This window comes from Bemisia tabaci, chromosome 9 (assembly GCF_918797505.1).
Source record: "Bemisia tabaci chromosome 9, PGI_BMITA_v3".
Classification (NCBI taxonomy): Eukaryota; Metazoa; Arthropoda; class Insecta; order Hemiptera; family Aleyrodidae; genus Bemisia; species Bemisia tabaci.
Genome location: NC_092801.1, coordinates 15,750,463 through 15,769,483, shown reverse-complemented (window position 1 = coordinate 15,769,483; position 19,021 = coordinate 15,750,463). Strand labels below are relative to the sequence as shown.

The following is a 19,021-nucleotide window of genomic DNA, read 5'->3' as shown; positions in this document are numbered from 1 at the left end:
TAGATATGAACCACTCTGTAGATGGGAGGGTATGGATTCGATCGACATGATCGATCAAAAAACAGGAACGTGAACCAATCGACACCGATTCGATCAACAGTAATAATTTAAAAAACCCCTGTATCGATCGACAAACCCCTTGACTCGATCGACGAATCCGTACTTCAATCGACAAACCCGTGAATTTATCGAATCCTTTCGATCGAATTTATGTCTCGATGACTCGATCGACGAAACCGTACTTTGATCGACAAACCCGCGAATCGATCGAATTTTGTCGATGGAATGGATGTCGATTGATTCACGTCGATCTATTCACGTTTTCATTTTTCGATCGATTCGGCATGGGTTCTGTTAAGTTAACTGTCGATCGAATCGGTGTCGATTGGTTCACGTTCTTGTTTTTCGATCGATTCATGTCGATTGAATCCATGCGCCCTCCGGTAGATGAGCACATAAAATAAATAATACAGGTTGCAATACAAATATTTCGATAGCATGGTAAAATAATTGCTGCCGCATTGGAGTGTTGAGCAGATTGCCTATCTCCTAATTGAAAGGGCTTTTCTCAGCGCTTATTGCAATACAATATAAATAAGATGGAATTTTTATTTAAATTTCAAACAGCCTGTCCGTCGTTTGATCGGTTTGAATCGGCATATTAATTGAAAAATTCAATACCTAACGTTTCAATTTCACGGTAAAACGAATTACAACTTGATTTCATTACATTTGTTGCCAAATGTTTCTTGGGTTCCTATTACACCATTTCAAATTGTCCGTGCATACTTTATTATTTTATTTATTAATTTTTTCTTTTTTTTTTAGGAAAGAAAGTAACACAAGCGACTCGAAAATCTCTCAGATTCGTCCTTTTTAGCATTTTTTAGGTACCGGTTTTCTTGTCAAAACTAATGGCGGTACGTCGCAATCGGAGATAAGTGGCTCTAGAATTTTCGCCACAGGAATCCACGATGTTTGTGGGCGTCTGTAGTTCTTGAGGGAGTACGGGGGGGGGGGGGGGGGGGTCGTTTAGGGTCTTTTCATTTCTTTTTCTTTTTGTCACATTGAAATACTTTGATGTTCATCCACTTCGTTATAGAAGAGTGTGCCGTTTTGGCCTTATTGCCGGTGCTTAACTCGATTTCTCTTCAACGGTTATAAATAAATAAGTCTTCTAAAAAATTAAATATAAAATAAATTAATTAAAAAACAAACGTTATATACACTGGTAAATAAGCATCAAGTCTAAATTGCTGTGAATATGACTAGTAGTAGACTAGACTAGAGTAGACTAGTTGGACAATTCATAAAAATTGTTGACTAGTTTATGTACGTTGCACGTCGCGATTAGATTAAACATTTAAATGCGCTCTTCATGGCTGAAGTGTCTTTCTAATATTGACTCTCTACAATATAAAAAAAAAATTGATTTAAATTCATATTCAGCCACAAAATTCATCAGGTTAATTTGCTGTATTTTTTTCTTCTGAGTCGGTATGAATGGGTGAATCGATACTACAGAAATCCTCCGTTTTTCACGCAATCATCAATAATTGGACGTATTCCTATCAAACGGAACTATGTGCATTAAGACATGAGCCCCGAGACCCATTAGAATACATGCAAAACAGGGCTCACGTCATAAAGCACATAGTTCCGTTTGACAGAAATACGTCCAATTAACAGTGGCTCGAGCATTAGAACCGATTTAGTTTTCCTCTGCCTGTACGGAGGAATGGCGTAGTGTGCTTTGCGATTTACCGATCTATCCGCCATCTAAACCTATGGAAAAGGATCGATAAAGAGGGTGTTCGCAACGAACCCCTTAATCGATTCTTTACCATAGTTTCAAATGGGGACGATACCCGATCATTCACGCCTCGCCTTTGGTACAAAGCGATGGACTAAAAAGGCAATTTAAGGAAAACAGAGCGATGCCTCGCATTGCTGCCAGATAGTGCTGAAAAATTTGCACATCCCACCCCCATTTAAACCCACGGAAAATATCCACATTTCATCGCACAATTTGACCGCCTTGTCCTCTGTTGAAACGAGTGGTAGTTATAGATAAATAATAATAGGGAAAATGATGGACTAAACATACTGCCGCGCTAAAGAGGTATGAGTCTTCAGATTTTGCCAAATTTCCATTGATTCATTACGAATTTTCAGGAAAATCTGTGAATGTTTTTGCTCCCATTTTTCAGAGAATATTAACAACAATCAGATATAAATTATCTGAAAATTTCAAGAGAAAATAGGTATTCATACCTCTCCCTAAAAATAAACACTTTATCGGAAGAAACTTGGCAACTCTCTAATATTCATAAGCTGTTTACCTTACCACGGCAGCATAGGATCCCACGCGGGTAATCGTTCGCAACCACTCTTTTCTACCAATAGGATCGCTCCATTTTCCCCTTCTTCTTTCTTGTCTACAGCTTTTTCTATGAACCTCAATAATCAGCCCGCAGCCACCTCGAGCAATGTTGCCGTAACATTATCTCGTTGTTACGGGACGAATGTGGTCGGAGGGCACACCTTACGACTGGACCTTGAGCTCGTCGTTCTCCGCGTCGGACAAGTCGGCGTCGAAAGCGTGGTTGGCGGCGACGGTGGGCGGAGCGAGGGCGGGGCTGTGGGCGGGGGGTCGACACAGGCTGCAGAGCGGGTGGAGGCTCGTCTGATTGCAGGCGAGATGACCAATACCCTGGAGGCCGGGGCCCTGGCCCCCGTGGAGGGAGTATGACGTCAGCATCGAGTCGAAGAAACCGCTCTTCAGGGCCAGACTCCTGCAACAGGGACGTCGATCTTCGGTTAGGATGAGATTTTCACGTAATTTATAAGGTCCAGTTACACGATCAAATTAAGCCATCAAATTGGGCCTCTCATTGGTCGCATCCTCAATTCAGGTCTTTTTCCACCAATCAGAGCCTCAGTTTGATGGCTCAATTTGATTGTTTAAGTGAAAGGGAAAAACACTAAAAATCGTCGTTTCCCTCACGGAAGAACGTAACTGCATTACAATGTTGCTAAATTTCCCCTCGCAAATTGCATTGCCAGCAGCACGGGAAAAATGGATTGCTGATTTAACAAGCACTTAAATTGTTGAAAAATATATCCGACGTGTTTCAAATATACATTTTCAACAGTGAGAAGCTAATTTAGCCACGTGGTGGTTAAATTAGCATGTGTTTACTGCAAAATCTGCATTGAAACATGTTTGACACTTCCCAACTACAAAATTGTTAAATCAGCAATGTCATTTTTTTCCGTGAGGAAAATCGTTGCTATCTCTAACTGAAATTTTCACCGATTTTTCTTCTGATCTTGTGTAAAAATTAGTCAAAAATCACGCCGTTACATTCTTGTGAAAAATTGAATCGTTCGAGTCGATCTTGCAACCTTGGAATGAGTTACGTTCCTTCGCTCGGGAAATATGGCTTAAATACTGGAAGTAACATGATAACAAGATTACAGGATGTAAGTAACAGTTCTGAAATTCACACTAGGGTCCCTTGCAACCTTTAAGAAACTTTTACTATACTGGAAAAAAAAACACATTGGATCTGTAGTCCAGACTCTTGAAAACATTGACAAGAAGAAGGACTCTTGATTTGATCAAATTTAAGCTTAAATCAAAAGGAAATCCGCTTAAATTAAGAGGCTTGGTTCTTGATTTAAGCTAGATTCTGATTGAATCAAGAGTACTTTTTCTTGTCGATGTTTTTAAGAGTCTGGACTCCAGATCCAATGTGTTTTTTTTTCCCGGCCAGTGTAGAGTAAAAAGAAGATTTATTTTGTAAGGGGAATAGCCCAAGGAGATCATCGCGCTGATTGTATCGGGAAAGTCTGAAGTTCACTCTTTAGCTTCTCGATATCTGATTAAAAAAGAAGAAGAAAAGTCACATTTTTCAGACCTTTCCTCTTGAGAATCCTACTTTCTTCGCTTCAGCAAAAGTTTGTAACTGAATTGCCTACATTACGTTTTGGAAAAGGGAGCTTAAAAATGGCAAATTTTTCACGTAGATTGTGAAGTTAGGAGTCAATTTCAGACTTTCAAAATGTGCTCACAGTGATATGTCAGCTATTTTGATCTTCCCGCAAGAATCTTTCCTCTTTTTCCTCTAGCAGGAGCCTCGAACAAACCTTCTTGTCGGCAATTCAAAGCCAAATACCAAAAATGGACCATAAGTCAAGATACAAATTCAAGCATTCTGTTATTTGCTCCGTCTTCAAAAGTTCACGCAGAACACGATTTGCGATATAAAAATGACTGAAATCACCCCCCAATAAAGATACTTATCAAGGTTTTTGTGTAGCATTGGTCACGAAAAATTTGAGTTCCCCGCTTGGATGAAAAACCACAGTCTACTTGAATCAAATATCGAGCTGTGTCCCTTCCCAACCTGTGTCGTTCAAAGTGTAAACGAACATTTGTAAACAAGTACATTATTTACACGTCTTTTAGGAGTCGGGAGTCCATCCTAAAGCATGAGCGAGATAAGTAAATATGAGTTTTTCGAGTAGGCAACTATTCGTGCTCTTCGGTAGGTTTGTTGCCTATCCAATGAAATAAAAGGCGAACTTGAAGAGGACGATATCTACCGCAATTACAGTTCTTATGTCATTTATTGGTCCATCAAAGCTCGAGAGAGACATAAATTTGCGATTTTCGAAAAGGCAACTATTGGTCCTCTTCGTTAGGTTTGTTACCTATCCAGCGAAATTGAGAGCGAACTTTAAGAGTACCTATGATATCTGACAATGATTTAACATGCCGTCTATTGGTATTTCCTTTAAAGCTCGAGAAAGAGGTAAATTTGCGATTTCCGAACAGGCAACTCTTCGTTCAATTCGTGCTCTTCGTTAGATTTGTTGCCTATCCACCGAATTTGAAGGCGAACCTATACCCATGAGTTGAGATGCTGTTTATTGGTCCATAAAAGCTCCAGACAGAGAGAGGGAGGGAGAGAGAGATGAGTTTGCGATTGTCGAATAGGCAACTGTTTCGTGTTCTTTGATAGGTTTTTTGCCTGTCCAGCAAAATCGAAGGCGAGCCTCAAGTCTACCAATGAGTTCAGATGTCGTTTATTGGTCTACCGAAGCTTGAGAGAGACGAATTCAGGGCCGGATTTACCTACTTACCGCCCATGGCCGCCTGTATTTTGCCGCCCCCTTCTCATTCGTTTTGGAACATCAATCAAAACCATCAAAAGAACGTGCGGGAGGGAAAGAGGTGCATAAGACGCGTTTACTCTTGCGTTGGACACATTTTTTGCAAAAGCCCTATCAACACTACCAGCAAATGCTCACGGAACTTAGCGCGAAAGTTAGGTTCCGTAAACCTATCTCTGTGTAGACAAGGCCTTCCATTTATAAGAAATGAACGAAGCAATTATGAAAGACTAAACATAAACGTGGTTTAATAATTTTAACTTCCGCCGCCGCGCCGCGTTGACTGTATTGAGTTTGGCGCAATGCGTGAAGTAATTCTACAGTCTTGTAGGCGCTATGCGTTTCACGCCAACCGCTGTTGAACGCACTATGTTTGACGCAATGCGTGAAGTATTCATTCAGTCTTGTAGGCGCTATGCGTTTCCCGTCGACCGCTGCTGGCCGCACTGAGTGTGTCGCAATGCGTGGAGTATTCATGCAGTCTTGCAGGCGCTAATATGTGTTTCATGCCGATCGCCGCGCCAAGGACTTCTCCTTTTCATCTCAAGTCTTCGTCATCATTCCTCTCTGCGCCCCGCGCCATTCCAGGCCAAATTGCGCGTTTGGTTTCTCTCTGAACTCGACTGATTGAAGGCGCTGTCTCTTATATCACCGAAAGAAAACAAAATTAGAAATTACTATACCCTCAGGAAATGAGAGATTTTGTCGCCTTTTCTCGTTTGTAATTTTTTCCTGAATCCGATTTGTTTACACCTACATTTAAAAAAGTTGCAGATTCTGCCCTCATGGGCCGCGGCCCATGTGGCCTTCCCCTAAATCCGCTCCTTGACGAATTTGTGTTTTTCAAAAGAGGACAATCAGTGTTTCACGGTAAAGTTGATCTCCGTCCAGCACTATATAAAATGTAATTAATATTAATTATTGAGCTATTTTTTTAATATTATCGGTACTTATGTTCAACTTGTTCTGTCCGAAGGCTTGAAGGAAGTACATCTTGTGAAAGTGTGAAATAGACAAAATTTCACTGAAACGCATTAGTGGCGATTCTTAAAAGTTGGCAACGGAGGTTTCCAGTTTCATTCCTCCTCAAGACTCAATGTCAAGGGCAGATTTTAAAAACTTTTTTCCTCTCACGCAATTTTTTCTCGGCTGTGAATTTTTGGAGGAAGACAATGTACGAATAGTGAAATGGGTCAGGTTCTTTAGGCATAGACGCGTGATTTGATTATTTTAGATCAGCAAAATTATCAAGATCCGACAAAACGCTCTCGGCCGGACTCTAGCGAGCCTCGGCCAATATTAAGGGGAATATCGTCCTTCAAAAAACCTAGGATATGACGTCATCCATCACAATCGCACATATCATGGTTTCCTCCTCCTCAGTTGCCCCAGTATTGTGATTCGATGGACGCCATATTTTGTGTCAGAACAGCGTGCGATATAGCGCATCAATTGGTTCCATTTTTTCAGCTACTCGTCATTTTTCTCCAATTTTGAGATCGGAATTCTGCTGTCAGGAGACTGAAGCACTCATTTACCAATTTCAACAAAGAAATTCAACGTAATAAAGGCGTGGTTTTTTCAGAGAGAAAATATCACATTCGAGTGCAGTTTCAATATCAGTATCGAATGCGATGTTTTCTCTCTAAAAAAAACCACGCCTTTATTACGTTGAATTTCTTCGTTAAAATTGGTAAGTGAGTGCTGTAGTCTCCTGACAACAGAATTGCGATCTCAAATTTGGAGAAAAATGACGAGTAGCTGAAAAAATGGAACCAATTGATGCGATATATCGCATGCCGTTCTGACACAAAATGTGGCGTCCATCGAATCACCTTCATTTCAATAATCAGTCAGTATATGTCTATTCTCGTTTTGTGTATTGGTCCATCAACTGTTGAAAAATCGATCATGCTATCCAGACTCCGATGAAAGTCTCTTTGAATAGAGAAAGGCACTTTTAATGTGTTGCTTCGTTGGAGTATCCGCAGCTTCAACAGGCTCACGATATTTCAATCTCTGGCTTCGAAACGACGCCGATCATCTGAACGTATTTATGCTAAAAGGTAGCTACCATGTAAAAATTAGTAAAATCAAAAGGGACTACGAAGCGTGAAAATCCCACGCACACAGCCTCTTCTTTATTTCATTTTTCACATAGTTCCTTTCAGCACGGATACGTTCATTTCGCCTCGTATCAATAAAGCGAAATTTCACGATATCGTGCCGTGCGGTCATCCATAAGCGGCTTCCCGGCCGAAGGGATGAAACGGGAAGATCTTGGGGATGGGGGGGAGGGCTGGAGTCGCGGTAATTGAAAAAAAAACGAGGGAATGAGGATCAGCGGCATTAAAATAAGTGAAAAAAAGGAGAAGAGGAATGGATATTAAGAACCGAGCAGAGTCCGTGTTCCGAAGGAGGAGGAAAACGCGATTGCTTTTATTACGACGCATTCAGCGTTCGCGTTTCGATTCCAGGATAATGAGTTCTTACCCGCGCCAGCTTTTCGCTGTTGCCTTTTTCGATTTTTAAAACTTGGTGTTTAAGGTGATTCGATGGACGCCATATTTTGTGTCAGAACGGCATGCGATATATCGCATCAATTGGTTCCTTTTTTTCAGCTACTCGTCATTTTTCTCCAATTCTGCATTTTTCTGCAATTCTGATCGCAATTCTGTTGTCAGGAGACTAAAGCACTCACCAATTTTAACGAAGAAATTCAACGTAATAAAGGCGTGGTTTTTTCACAGAGAAAATATAGCATTCGATGCTGATATCGAAACTGCACTCGAATGCGATGTTTTCTCTCTAAAAAAACCACGCTTTCATTACGTTGAATTTCTTTGTTAAAATCGGTAAGTAAGTGCTTTAGTCTCCTGACAACAGAATTGCGATCCCAAAATTTGAGAAAAATGACGAGTAGCTACAAAAATAGAACCAATTGATGCGATATATCGCATGCCGTTCTGACACAAAATGTGGCGTCCATCGAATCACCTTAATGCAGTGCAGTGGTAGCGAGGAGAGCACTGTCGGATTTTTGAAATCGTGTTGCCCTCAAAATTCGTCGGAACTCTTTTAGAAGAAAACATTGAGCACTGGAAAAAATAACACATTGGATCTAGAGTCCAGACTCTTGAAAACATTGACAGGAAAGAGGACTCTTGATTCAATCAGATTTAAGCTTAAATCAAAAGGAAATCCGCTCAAATTAAGAGGCTTGGTTCTTGATTTAAGCTTAAATCTGATTGAATCAAGAGTCCTTTTTCTTGTCAATGTTTTCAAGAGTCTGGACTCTAGATCCAATGGGTTTTTTTTTCCAGTGAGATAGCTAAAATAGCAAAATTCGTCGTATTTTCCTAAGAACGAGACTTTATGAGAAAGCCACCGGTAGGTGCGCAAAAAATGACGTAGCTCCAGGCAAAAAACCGCAAGTGACATTATTCCTCCAGAGAGCCAATGAGAACAGAGCTTACAAGTAAAGTGCACATCGAAAAATAAAGGTTCTAAGGGCTCCAAAAGGTAGCCAGCCAACCTTCTAACACCAAAAATGTCACAGCCAATCTTCAGATTCCAGTATCAAACCAACCAATTTAGACGGAGGTCCCTTTACTATGGACTGTCACATATTCATGGCTAAATTCTGAGAACCGCGATTCTGGCGTTCAATTACAGCGTTTCATATTTTTTTCAAAACAAAAAATACTAACAAGTACTACTTTATGGCTTCAAAGTTTTTGCGGTTTCATCGTGACAAGGTAAAGCGAAAGAAAAGAAAATGTCAAGGAATAAGAAAGTGATTTTGTTTTATCCCTTTGATTGAATAAAATGAAAGAGAAAATTTGCAACATAGCATTTTGAGTTACGTGTTTTCGTAGTTTAATCATCGCGATATTCTTGGAAATCTTTTCAGCGGTTAGCTGACGACACTCGTGAGCGTAAGTCGCCTTCAAGTTTTTGCGTATGCAACATGGTCATCCATCGATCACGAATAGTTGCATCCAGGCGCCGTCATCATCCTCGCGTTGTTGGTCTTGGTCTCGTTGTTCATTCGTCCGTCGTCGATACGTCTGTTTGACGGACTTGATTACTTCTAGAGTGAAAAGAAGTGGAGATCTCGAGGAATAGCGATACAAAGTTAGTGAAATGAGAGAGGTTGAAAAAGGAATTTTCGACTGAAATAATAACACGAAGCCCCGTCGTTATTTTAAAACTCAACAATTCCTCTGAGCAATGACTAACGTAACGTCCCCTCACGGTTGTTTAGGATGACCCTTGATATATATCGATGGTTAAATTCTAAAAACTAATGTAACGCAAAATACTGCGTTGGAAGTTTCCTCTCGGATTATTTTTTAGAGAGAAATAACTCGTTTTTATTTTTACCAGTGAGTTCCTTTGATTTTTCTTGAAGTCATGGCGATAAAGTAAAAGTGTCCCTCTCTATCTGCTATTGTCTCCCTCCCCTCTACCTCGCTTTTTCCTCCCCCCCCCCCCCCCCCCGGCTATGCAACTTTTGGATTCTTCTGCATTTTCTCTTGGTTAAGTGTTTATGGAATTTTACCACTGAGTTTTCGATGGTTTTTTGATCATCCCGAGCTTCCCTGATTCCTTCAGAATTATGTACATTCTGATTTAATTTTTTTTTACGGAACTTTTGGATTCCTCTAAGATTTTTTTTTTTTTTTATTTTACCGAGTTTTCGATGTATTTTTGGGATTCATCCCAAGCTTCCGAATTACACTCAGTTTTAATTTTTATTTAAGCTGGCTCTGGTACCAAGGCGTCCATTGGAAACGGACTTCGTGCACAGTGCGCAGAAACAATTTTCTTATTCTTTGTATGGACTTTTTTTGGAGTTTAAAGAGTTTTCTAAAAATGTTGATCTCCAGAGTTGATTTCAGTATTTGTGACCGGATCTATATAAAGGGACCCTAGCTTCTGAGAGAAAATTCTAATTGACTTTCTTTATAACTACCACGTTTTTCTACATATAATCAGCTAGGAATTTTTATCCTGGAACCTCTCCGTTTTCCCATTGTCTAATTTGTCTTTCGCTTTTCCTATCAATGCCAATAATCAGCCCACGAGCGTCCACGGAGGCGACTTTTTAGTTATCAATCAATCTGATTGCTCCATTTTTCCTGTGTCTATCAATACCAATAATCAGGCCGTAAGGGCGTCCGTGGAGGCGACTTTTTAGGTATCAATCAATCTGATCGCTTCATTTTCTCTTTGTCCTCTTTTTCTATAGCTTTTCCTATCAATGTCAACAATCAGCCCGTAGTAGACGTCCACTAAAGCAACTTTTTGTGTGGAGAATTCGCGCACTGACTTTTTTTTTTCTTGAGATGTACTAACGTAAAGGGTCGTTTCTTGTTGATTTTTTTTTTCATAAATTTTTACTAAATCCGTACAGATAAAACTCAAAGTCAGTTTTTTTCAGTTAAAAGCGTCGTTTTGCATCGTTAAGTCCAAGTTAATGAAACAATAACAAAACAACTTTTCTTTCACTCAGCTTGATTTTAAGATAAATCCACACAGATTTAACTCAGGAAACCTAAATTTTGTCGACAAGAGGTAACGCTTTAAGTCAAAATACTTACTTTTTTTTATTTACATTTTTTTTTTAATTTACATTTTTTAATTATAATTATTAGTTTTAGTGAGCCTCCTCACACACAGGAAATATACTTCTTGTTTATAAAATGAAATGCAGTTGTATATATAGACAACCGAATAGTCTATAACATGTTTAAAAGTTTACAATGATTGGACCGCGTTAAACAGAAGGGAACCAAGCCACATCAGCTATTGCCAAATTTAATCGGGCAATTTAATTTTTTACATGAAAACGGTTGTGCGGATTTTTGAGCAAATTTCTATGAATTTTCTCCATGATACAAAGGAAATTCCTTAAAATTTTCAAAGGGATCCGCACATACGTTCTCTCGTAAAAAATCAAATTCCCCTGTTAAATTTGGCAATAGCTGATGTGGCTTGGTTCCTTTCTGAAATTTTTTTTCCAGTGCGCGCACCCTTCCACCCCCTCAAACGGGGAAAAGAGTAGTTTACGTGGACCACGGGTTTTTTTAAAAAGTATTTTTTATTAATTTTGGCAACGGTGGACTCGGGGTGAGTCCGGTGGCGGCTGATGGCCGGAGCCAGGTTGGCGTGTGTATTCACTCACCGTGTTTACTCCTAATTAAGCTCACCTTTCCAACGGCGATCGGGGATGCCCAGATAAAGATCACCCCCGACCCCGGGGCCCGGCAAGGAGAATTAGCCCCCGTGAGGGGATGGGGAGGGGGTGCGATCGGGAAGATACAAGCACGTGAAAAGGAATCGGCGGCCGCCGCGCCACCGCACCGCGGCGTGGAATGAATCTCGTCGCCGCGAATGCGAATGTAGGTGAAATGGACATTGCATCCGACGTTGCATGATCCAGCCGTATTATTGAAATTAAAGTAAAAAAATGGACCGCGTTCGTCAGAGAGGAAGCAAACCACATTCTCCAAAAAAGTCGAGTCAAGCATGTTTTTTAATTCCACTAGTTGTATATTTTTCTTACTAAAACCTGAAGGTCGGGGAAAATAAATTAGTTTGCGTAAAGAGGGATTAAAGTTTGTTTTCTAAATTCAGGTGATTCGATGGACGCCACATTTTGTGGCAGAACGGCATGCGATATATAGCATCAATTGGTTCCATTTTTTCAGCTACTCGTCATTTTTCTCAAATTTTGAGATCGCAATTCTGTTGTCAGGAGACTAAAGCACTCACTAATTTTAACAAAAAAATTCAACGTAATAAAGGCGTGGTTTTTTTTAGAGAGAAAACATCGCATTCTATATGCACTGATATCGAAACTGCACCCGAATGCGATATTTTCTCTCTGAAAAAAACCACGCCTTTATTACGTTGAATTTCTTTGTTGACATTAGTAAGTGAGTGCTTAAGTCTCCTGACAACAGAATTGCGATCTCAAAATTGGAGAAAAATGACGAGTAGTTGAAAAATGGAACCAATTGATGCGATATTTCGCATGCCGTTCAGACACAAAATATGGCGTCCATCAAATCACCTTAATTGATATTATTGGATGAGCGCGGCAACAGGGGATGTCGCGGGGTTCTTTTGAAAGTGGCTCGTGGTGACTGTGCGACACTTATGAGGAGGTTTAAAAAAGATGCGCTCCGGCGATGGAGGCGCGGACGCGATCATGAGCTTAATCATAAACAACTTAATCCTCGCCCCTGCCCTTTTTTCCAGCCCCTTCCTCTCGACCCCGCGAGTCGATCGCCGGCCCAGATTAGCGGTTTGTCCTCTCTATTAGCCACGGCAAATAAAAATCAGACCGTCGTCGTCGCGGGGTCCACGCTTTGTCGCCGTTGCCGAACTGCGGGCCGATTATTGAAACTGATCGACAAAGCGATAGACAAAGAAAACATAGGGAGTATGGAGCAATCCTATTGGTTTACATGGTTGGTTCTTATAGACTAAGGAAGAAAATGATGGACTACCTGTCGGGTCTTCAGCGGGCTGCCGTATATTTAGCCCATTACCTACCTCCTATGTCCATTGCCACCACCTGCTTCCACCAATAGGATCCCTCTAAATCCCTTTTGTCGCCTTTGTCTATAGCTTTGTCTATAAGTTTCAATAATCGACCCGCTGTGCCGTTAAAACAGAATTAATCACGTTGAGTCTTATCGGAATAATGCTAATTTCCAGCAAATCTGGCAACACAGCAGTTGGGATGCCCGATCTACTCGAGGGGCCGTCCTTAATTTACGTCACCCATTTTTTTTCCAATTTTTCGACGCCCCTCACCCTTACCGTATCCAGACCCCCTCTTAAAAATCACGTCATCCCCTCGTTTTTTGAGAGGAAACACAGAAAATGGATAAAAATCAGTATGGGTAAAGTCTGAAGCATTAAGCACGTGATTCAGTTCTTCTATTGGGCAGGGCTGGATTAAGGGGGTGGCCACATGGGCCGCGGCCCATGGCGGCAAATCTAAGGGGCGGCAAAAATTTGCAATTTTTTAAAGTGTACGGATAAAAAAGAATCGGATTTATAAAACATAATTACAAACGAGAAAAGGCGACAAAATCTCTCATTTCCTGAGAGTATAGTAATTTCTAATTTTGTCTTCTCCTAGTGATAAAAGAGACAGCACCTTCAATAAGTCGAGTTAAGAGAGAGACCGAACACGCAATTTGGCCTGGAACTCTGCCATCTGAACTCTGACTTAGAGAGAAATGATAACGAGGACTTGAGATGAAAAGGAGAAGCCCTCGGCGCGACGATCGGCATGTATCACATATTAGCGCCTACAAGACTGCACGAATACTTCACGCATTACACCAAACACAGTGTGGTTACTGCGGTCGGCGTGAAACGTATAGCGCCTACAAGACTGCGTGAATACTTCACGCGTTGCGTCCAACACAGTGCGTTCAGCAGCGGTCGGCGTGAAACGCATAGCGCCCACAAGACTGTCAGAATACTTCGCGCATAGCGCCAAACATGGTGCGGCTGAAGTAAAATCATTGATCCACATTATATTTGTTCTTTCATATTGTTTCGTTCATTTCTTTAGTAATGGAAGGCCTTGTACACACAGAGATAGGTTTACGAAACTTAACTTTCGCGCAAAGTTCCGTGAACTTTTGCTAGTAGTGTTGACAGGACTTCCCCAAAAAATGTGTTCAACACAATTAAATGCGTCTAATGCACCCCTCCCTCTCCGGCACGATCATTTGATGGTTTTTATCGAGTTTCAAAACGAATGAGAAGGGGGCGGCAGAATACAGGCGGCCCGTGGGCGGCAAGTAGGTGAACCCGGCCATGCTATTGGGTGTTAAATATATATTTCCCCCTCAAATTTCAAGCAAGATTTTTCAGCCTTTTTGCCTACACGAAAGCTTACGTCATCCTTGGCTTGGTTGCCCCCTTCCGTCATCCATCGCTAGTACGAGGCCGATTTCTTTAAATGTTCATAGGAATCCGCAGAAATGTTCCCTCATTAAAAATTAAATTGCCCACTTAAATTTGGCAATGGCTGATGTGGCTTGGTTTCTTTCTGCTAAACGCGGTCCAAATAAAAGTATGACTTGAAGTCTTCAACGTCTCAAACGAAAATACGTAGTCTCGTACCTCAGCCATCGCACTGGAAAAACACATTGGATCTAGAGTTCAAACTCTTGTAAACATCGACAAGAAAAAGTACTATCGATTCAATCAGAATCCAGCTTAAATCAAGAACCAAGCCTCTTAATTTAAGCGGATTTCGTTTTGATTCAAGCAAAAACCCGATTGAAACAAGATTATTTTTCCTTGTCAATGTTTTCAAGAGTCTGGACTCAAGATTCAATGTGTTTTTTTTTTTTTTTTTTTTTTCCAGCACGATATGATTTTTCAAAAATTCTAATAAAATCATTTGAAGGCGCCCCATGGACGGGGTGAGCAAGAGGTGTAAGACGGTCGATGGGCTGGAGCTCAAAGTCCGGGAGTGGAAAAATTCTTATAAAATCATTTTTTGAACGGACGGGGTGAGGAAGGGGAGCACTGGAAAAAAAACAGCTTGGATCTAGAGTCCAGACTCTTAAAAACATCGACAAGAAAAAATACTCTTGATTCAATCAGTTTTAAGCTTTAATCAAGAACCAAGCCTCTTAATTTGAGCGGAGTTCCTTTTGATTTAAGCTTAGATCTGATTTAATCAAGAGTCCTTTTTCTTGTGAAGAGGAAGGAGCGGCCTTGGGAAGCGCGCAGCGCCCAGAGGGTTGGGCCGCGGAGCGGCCAGGGGCGGACCCCTTAGTGATTTTTTAAAAATGGTCCGCATGTAACTCTGCCGCTCAAGTTAATCAGAGTAGATAAATGAAAAAAATATAAACGTAGGTATATAATTAGGAGGACGTCGAGCGTCGCAAATGAATTGAGCTATTAGGACGGCTCGAACAAAGAACAAAACGATGGCATTTGGTGCGGTTCCCTGGGCCCTCGCGTGATCCGATCTGTTAATCAGGGATGTTCATCAACTGACATCGCGGCTGCGATCATGGTATCCTAAATGAGTAGCATCCCCCGGCCCAGGAACACGCGCCCCTCCTCGACTCCCATCCCCTAATTCGTACTGCCGTGCTGTAAGGAAAAACGCCGTATGAGCCTTTAAGCGTTGCCAAATTTCCTTTGAGTAATCATGAATTTATGAGGATATTTATAAACATTTTTCGTTCGATTTTTCAGGGGATTCCGTTCGTAATTTGGTCTAAAAGTCTAAAAATTTCAAGGTAAAATGTTCATAATGGAGATGTTGCATGTGTGAGGAATTTGCGATTTGACTATTGATTCTTAGGTAAAAGTTGGCGAGAAACACGATGGTGCCACTGGTTTTCTCTGAAATCATCTTCCAAGCTCAAAAACAGCTCTCAAGTTGAGGCAAAATGGAGGGGATATCCCACGCTATACCTCTACATCAAGAAAAAACTCTCCATGCCAAGATAGGGAGCAAATACATTGGAAGTGATGCCGTGTTTTCAGTTTTAGAGTCCCAAAATAAAGTGGCAGCCCTGCCAATGTATTTGCTCCCTATCTTTGCATGGAGAGTTTGTCTTGATGTAGAGGTGGACTCTCAGGATAGCGTGGGATATCCCCTCCATTTTGGCCTCAAGTTGAGAGCTTTTTTCGAGCTTGGGAGTTGATTCCAGAGAAAACCAGTGGCACCATCGTGTTTCTCGCGAACTTTTACATAAGAATTAACTGTCAAATCGCAAACTCCTCACACATGCAACATCTCCATTTTCTTCAAAAATAAACAGTTTATCGGAGGAAACTTGACAACTCTCGAATGCTCATACGGTGTTCTTCCTTAGCACGGCAGCGTAGCTTTTCTGGCAAGAGGGACAAAATCCACGTGAGCCCTGTTTTACGTATGAATCCATGCTTCCTGGGGCTCATGTGGAAATCGAGATGCGCTGAGGTTTCATATTACTTTGTCGGGTATAAATGTTAATTCAACAATTTTTAAATTTTTACCTGAACTTTCCTCGGGTTATCACTCATATTGCTACAGTTGAGAGATATTCTTGGAAAATCCCGCTCTATTTAGATCAAGTCACAAGTGGATTGCGTTAAGCAGAAAAGGAACTAAAGCCACATTAGCTATTGCCAAATTCGATATGGCGATTTAATTTTTTACATGCAAATGGTTGTGCAGATTTTTTTGCAAACTTCGGTGAATTTTCTGCACGGCACGAAGCAAATTTTTTTACCATTTTCAAATGAATCTGCACAGACGTTCTCGTGAAAAAAATTAAATCGCCCGGTTAAATGCAGCAATAGTTGATGTGCCTTGGTTCCTTTCTGCTAAACGCGGCACTATTGGAGGGCGCGAAGTGCTCTCTGGAGGTTGGGCCGCGTAGCATACCACCCTTGTATGTTTGAACGGCATGCATGTTCGTAATTTACGACTCATGTTTGATGCTCACTACATGGACTTTGGCTCAGGCCTGATGTCAGGGAGAATACAATAGAGTATCTCCGTGGGAAAACAAGTGTATTTCCCCGGGAAATAGTGTATTTCCCCGGGAAAACACACTGGAAAAAAAACACATTGGATCTAGAGTCCAGACTCTGAAAAACATCGATAAGGAAAAGTACTATTGATTCAATCAGATTCTAGCTTAAATCAAGAACCAAGCCTCTTGATTTAAGCGGATTTCGTTTTGATTCAAGCAAATATCCGATTGAATCAAGAGTATTTTTTCTTGTCAATGTTTTCAAGAGTCTGGACTCAAGATCCAATGTGTTTTTTCCAGTGCAGTGTATCTCCTCGGGAAAACATTGTATTTCCGTGGGAAATCAGTGTATTTTCCCGGGAAAACAGTGTATTTCCGTGGGAAATCAGTGTATTTTCCCGGGAAAACAGTGTATTTCCGTAGGAAATCAGTGTATTTTCCCGGGAATAAAGTGTATTTCCGCGCGATAGTGTATTCTCCTGGGAAAATCCTGATAGAATGATTTGTTCACCTGTGTTGCTGATCGAGTTGAGCTTTCTCGATTCGCTTGTCCTTGGCGCGCCTGTTCTGGAACCAGATCTTGATTTGCGTCTCGGTGAGGGCGAGGGCTTCGGCGAGCTCGCAGCGTCGGTTCCGGGAGATGTACTCGTTGCGGTGGAACTCCAGCTCCAGGCGCAGCGTCTGCTCGCTACTGAACGTCGTCCGCTGACGCCGAGGTCGACCCTCCTTCCGACGACGACGGGCCACTGGAAACAAACCCGGAAGCATACGAATTATACACAAAATTGGACGCATGCAGCCAGGAATGGCCGAAAATAGCCAACAACAGCCGGAAATGGCGGGAGAAGCACAACAACCGTCTCGATGACGTCATCCAACATTGGCCAATGACGTCATCAGCCGGAAATACTCCGAAATGGATGGGTAATGTCTCAAATGACCGAAAATAGCCAAAAACCATAGAGCACATAAGAGTCGTAATGTAAATGGGAGAGCTGGCGCCATGTTCTGCTCGACGAATTCCGAGCCCGGTGTGCGCCGAGTTGGGGTCGCTTTTTCGATACATTTTCGATCCAAAATGGCGGTGTGGAATACGTGGTAATTCCTATCTCCGTTGTTGTTGTTGTTGTTGTTGTTGTCATCGGATGGCCGGGTACCCGTGTATCGCCAACAATCGATTATGTATCGAAAAAGTGACCCGGCGTCACACAGGGGTCTCGGAATTCGGGACATGGAAAATGCTTAAAAGTGGCGCCAGCTCTCCCAATTACATTACGACTCTATGTACTCAATGCCAAAAACAGCCGGAAATGGCGGGAGAAACACAACAACTGTCTCCATGACGTCATCCAACATTGGCCAATGACGTCATCAGCCGGAAATACTCCGAAATGGATGGGTAATGTCTCAAATGACCGAAAATAGCCAAAAACAGCCGGAAATGGCGGGAGAAACACAACAACTGTCTCGATGACGTCATCCAACCTTGGCCAATGACGTCATCAGCCGGAAATACTCCGAAATGGATGGGTAATGTCTCGAATGACCGAAAATAGCCAACAACAGCCGCAAATGGCGGGAGAAGTGCAACAACTGTCTCGATGACGTCATCCAACATTGACCAATGACTTTGGATTTCTAAATTGACTTTTGAGGCTGTGGTTACATATTGAACCAATCGATATCAATATAATCTCACCTGTGTGATAAGTCGAATACGATCTATAAAAACCATCAAGTGAACATCGGTGGAGGAGGAGTGTATGAGACGCGTTTACTCGTGTTGGCCACATTTTTTGTGAAAGCCCTGTCAACACTAACGAAAGTTCAGTTCCGTAAATCTATCCCAGTTTGGACAGGGCCTTCCATTTTTGAAAAACGAACGGAAAAATTATGAAAGAACAAACATAAACGTGGTCAATAATTTTAACTTCCGCCGCTGCCCGACCGCACTGTGTTGGCGCAATGCGTGAAGTATTCATGCAGTCTTGTAGGCGCTATGCGTTTCACGCCGACCGCTGCTGACCACACTGTTTGGCGCAATGCGTAAAGTATTCATGCAGTATTGTAGGCGTTATGCGTTTCAGGCCGACTGCTGCTGACCGTAGTGTATTTGACGCAATGCGTGAAGTATTCATGCGGTCTTGTAGGCGCTATGCGTTTCATGCCGACCGCCGCACCGCACCGCTCCGTTCCAGGTCAAAGTGCGTGTTTGGTTTCTCTCTTAACTCGACCAATTAAAGGTGTTGTCTCTTGTATCACCGAAAGCCGACAAAATTAGGAATTACTATACTTTCACTCTCAAGAAATGAGAGATT

At 41.7% G+C, this 19,021-nt stretch overlaps 1 protein-coding gene across 1 annotated transcript in view; it reads right to left on the bottom strand.

Annotated features, from left to right (window-relative positions):
* Window positions 1-1,041: 1,041 nt before the first annotated feature.
* Window positions 1,042-19,021, bottom strand: part of LOC109036995 (uncharacterized) — a 56,795-nt gene continuing 38,815 nt past the window's right edge. Inside the window, exons 2-3 of the mRNA XM_072304589.1 lie at window positions 17,215-17,449; window positions 1,042-2,795 (exon numbers count right to left, since the gene is read on the bottom strand). Of these exons, the coding sequence (XP_072160690.1) occupies window positions 2,546-2,795; window positions 17,215-17,449 (485 nt within the window). The 3' untranslated portion in view covers window positions 1,042-2,545. The remainder of the gene's footprint in view (window positions 2,796-17,214; window positions 17,450-19,021) is intronic.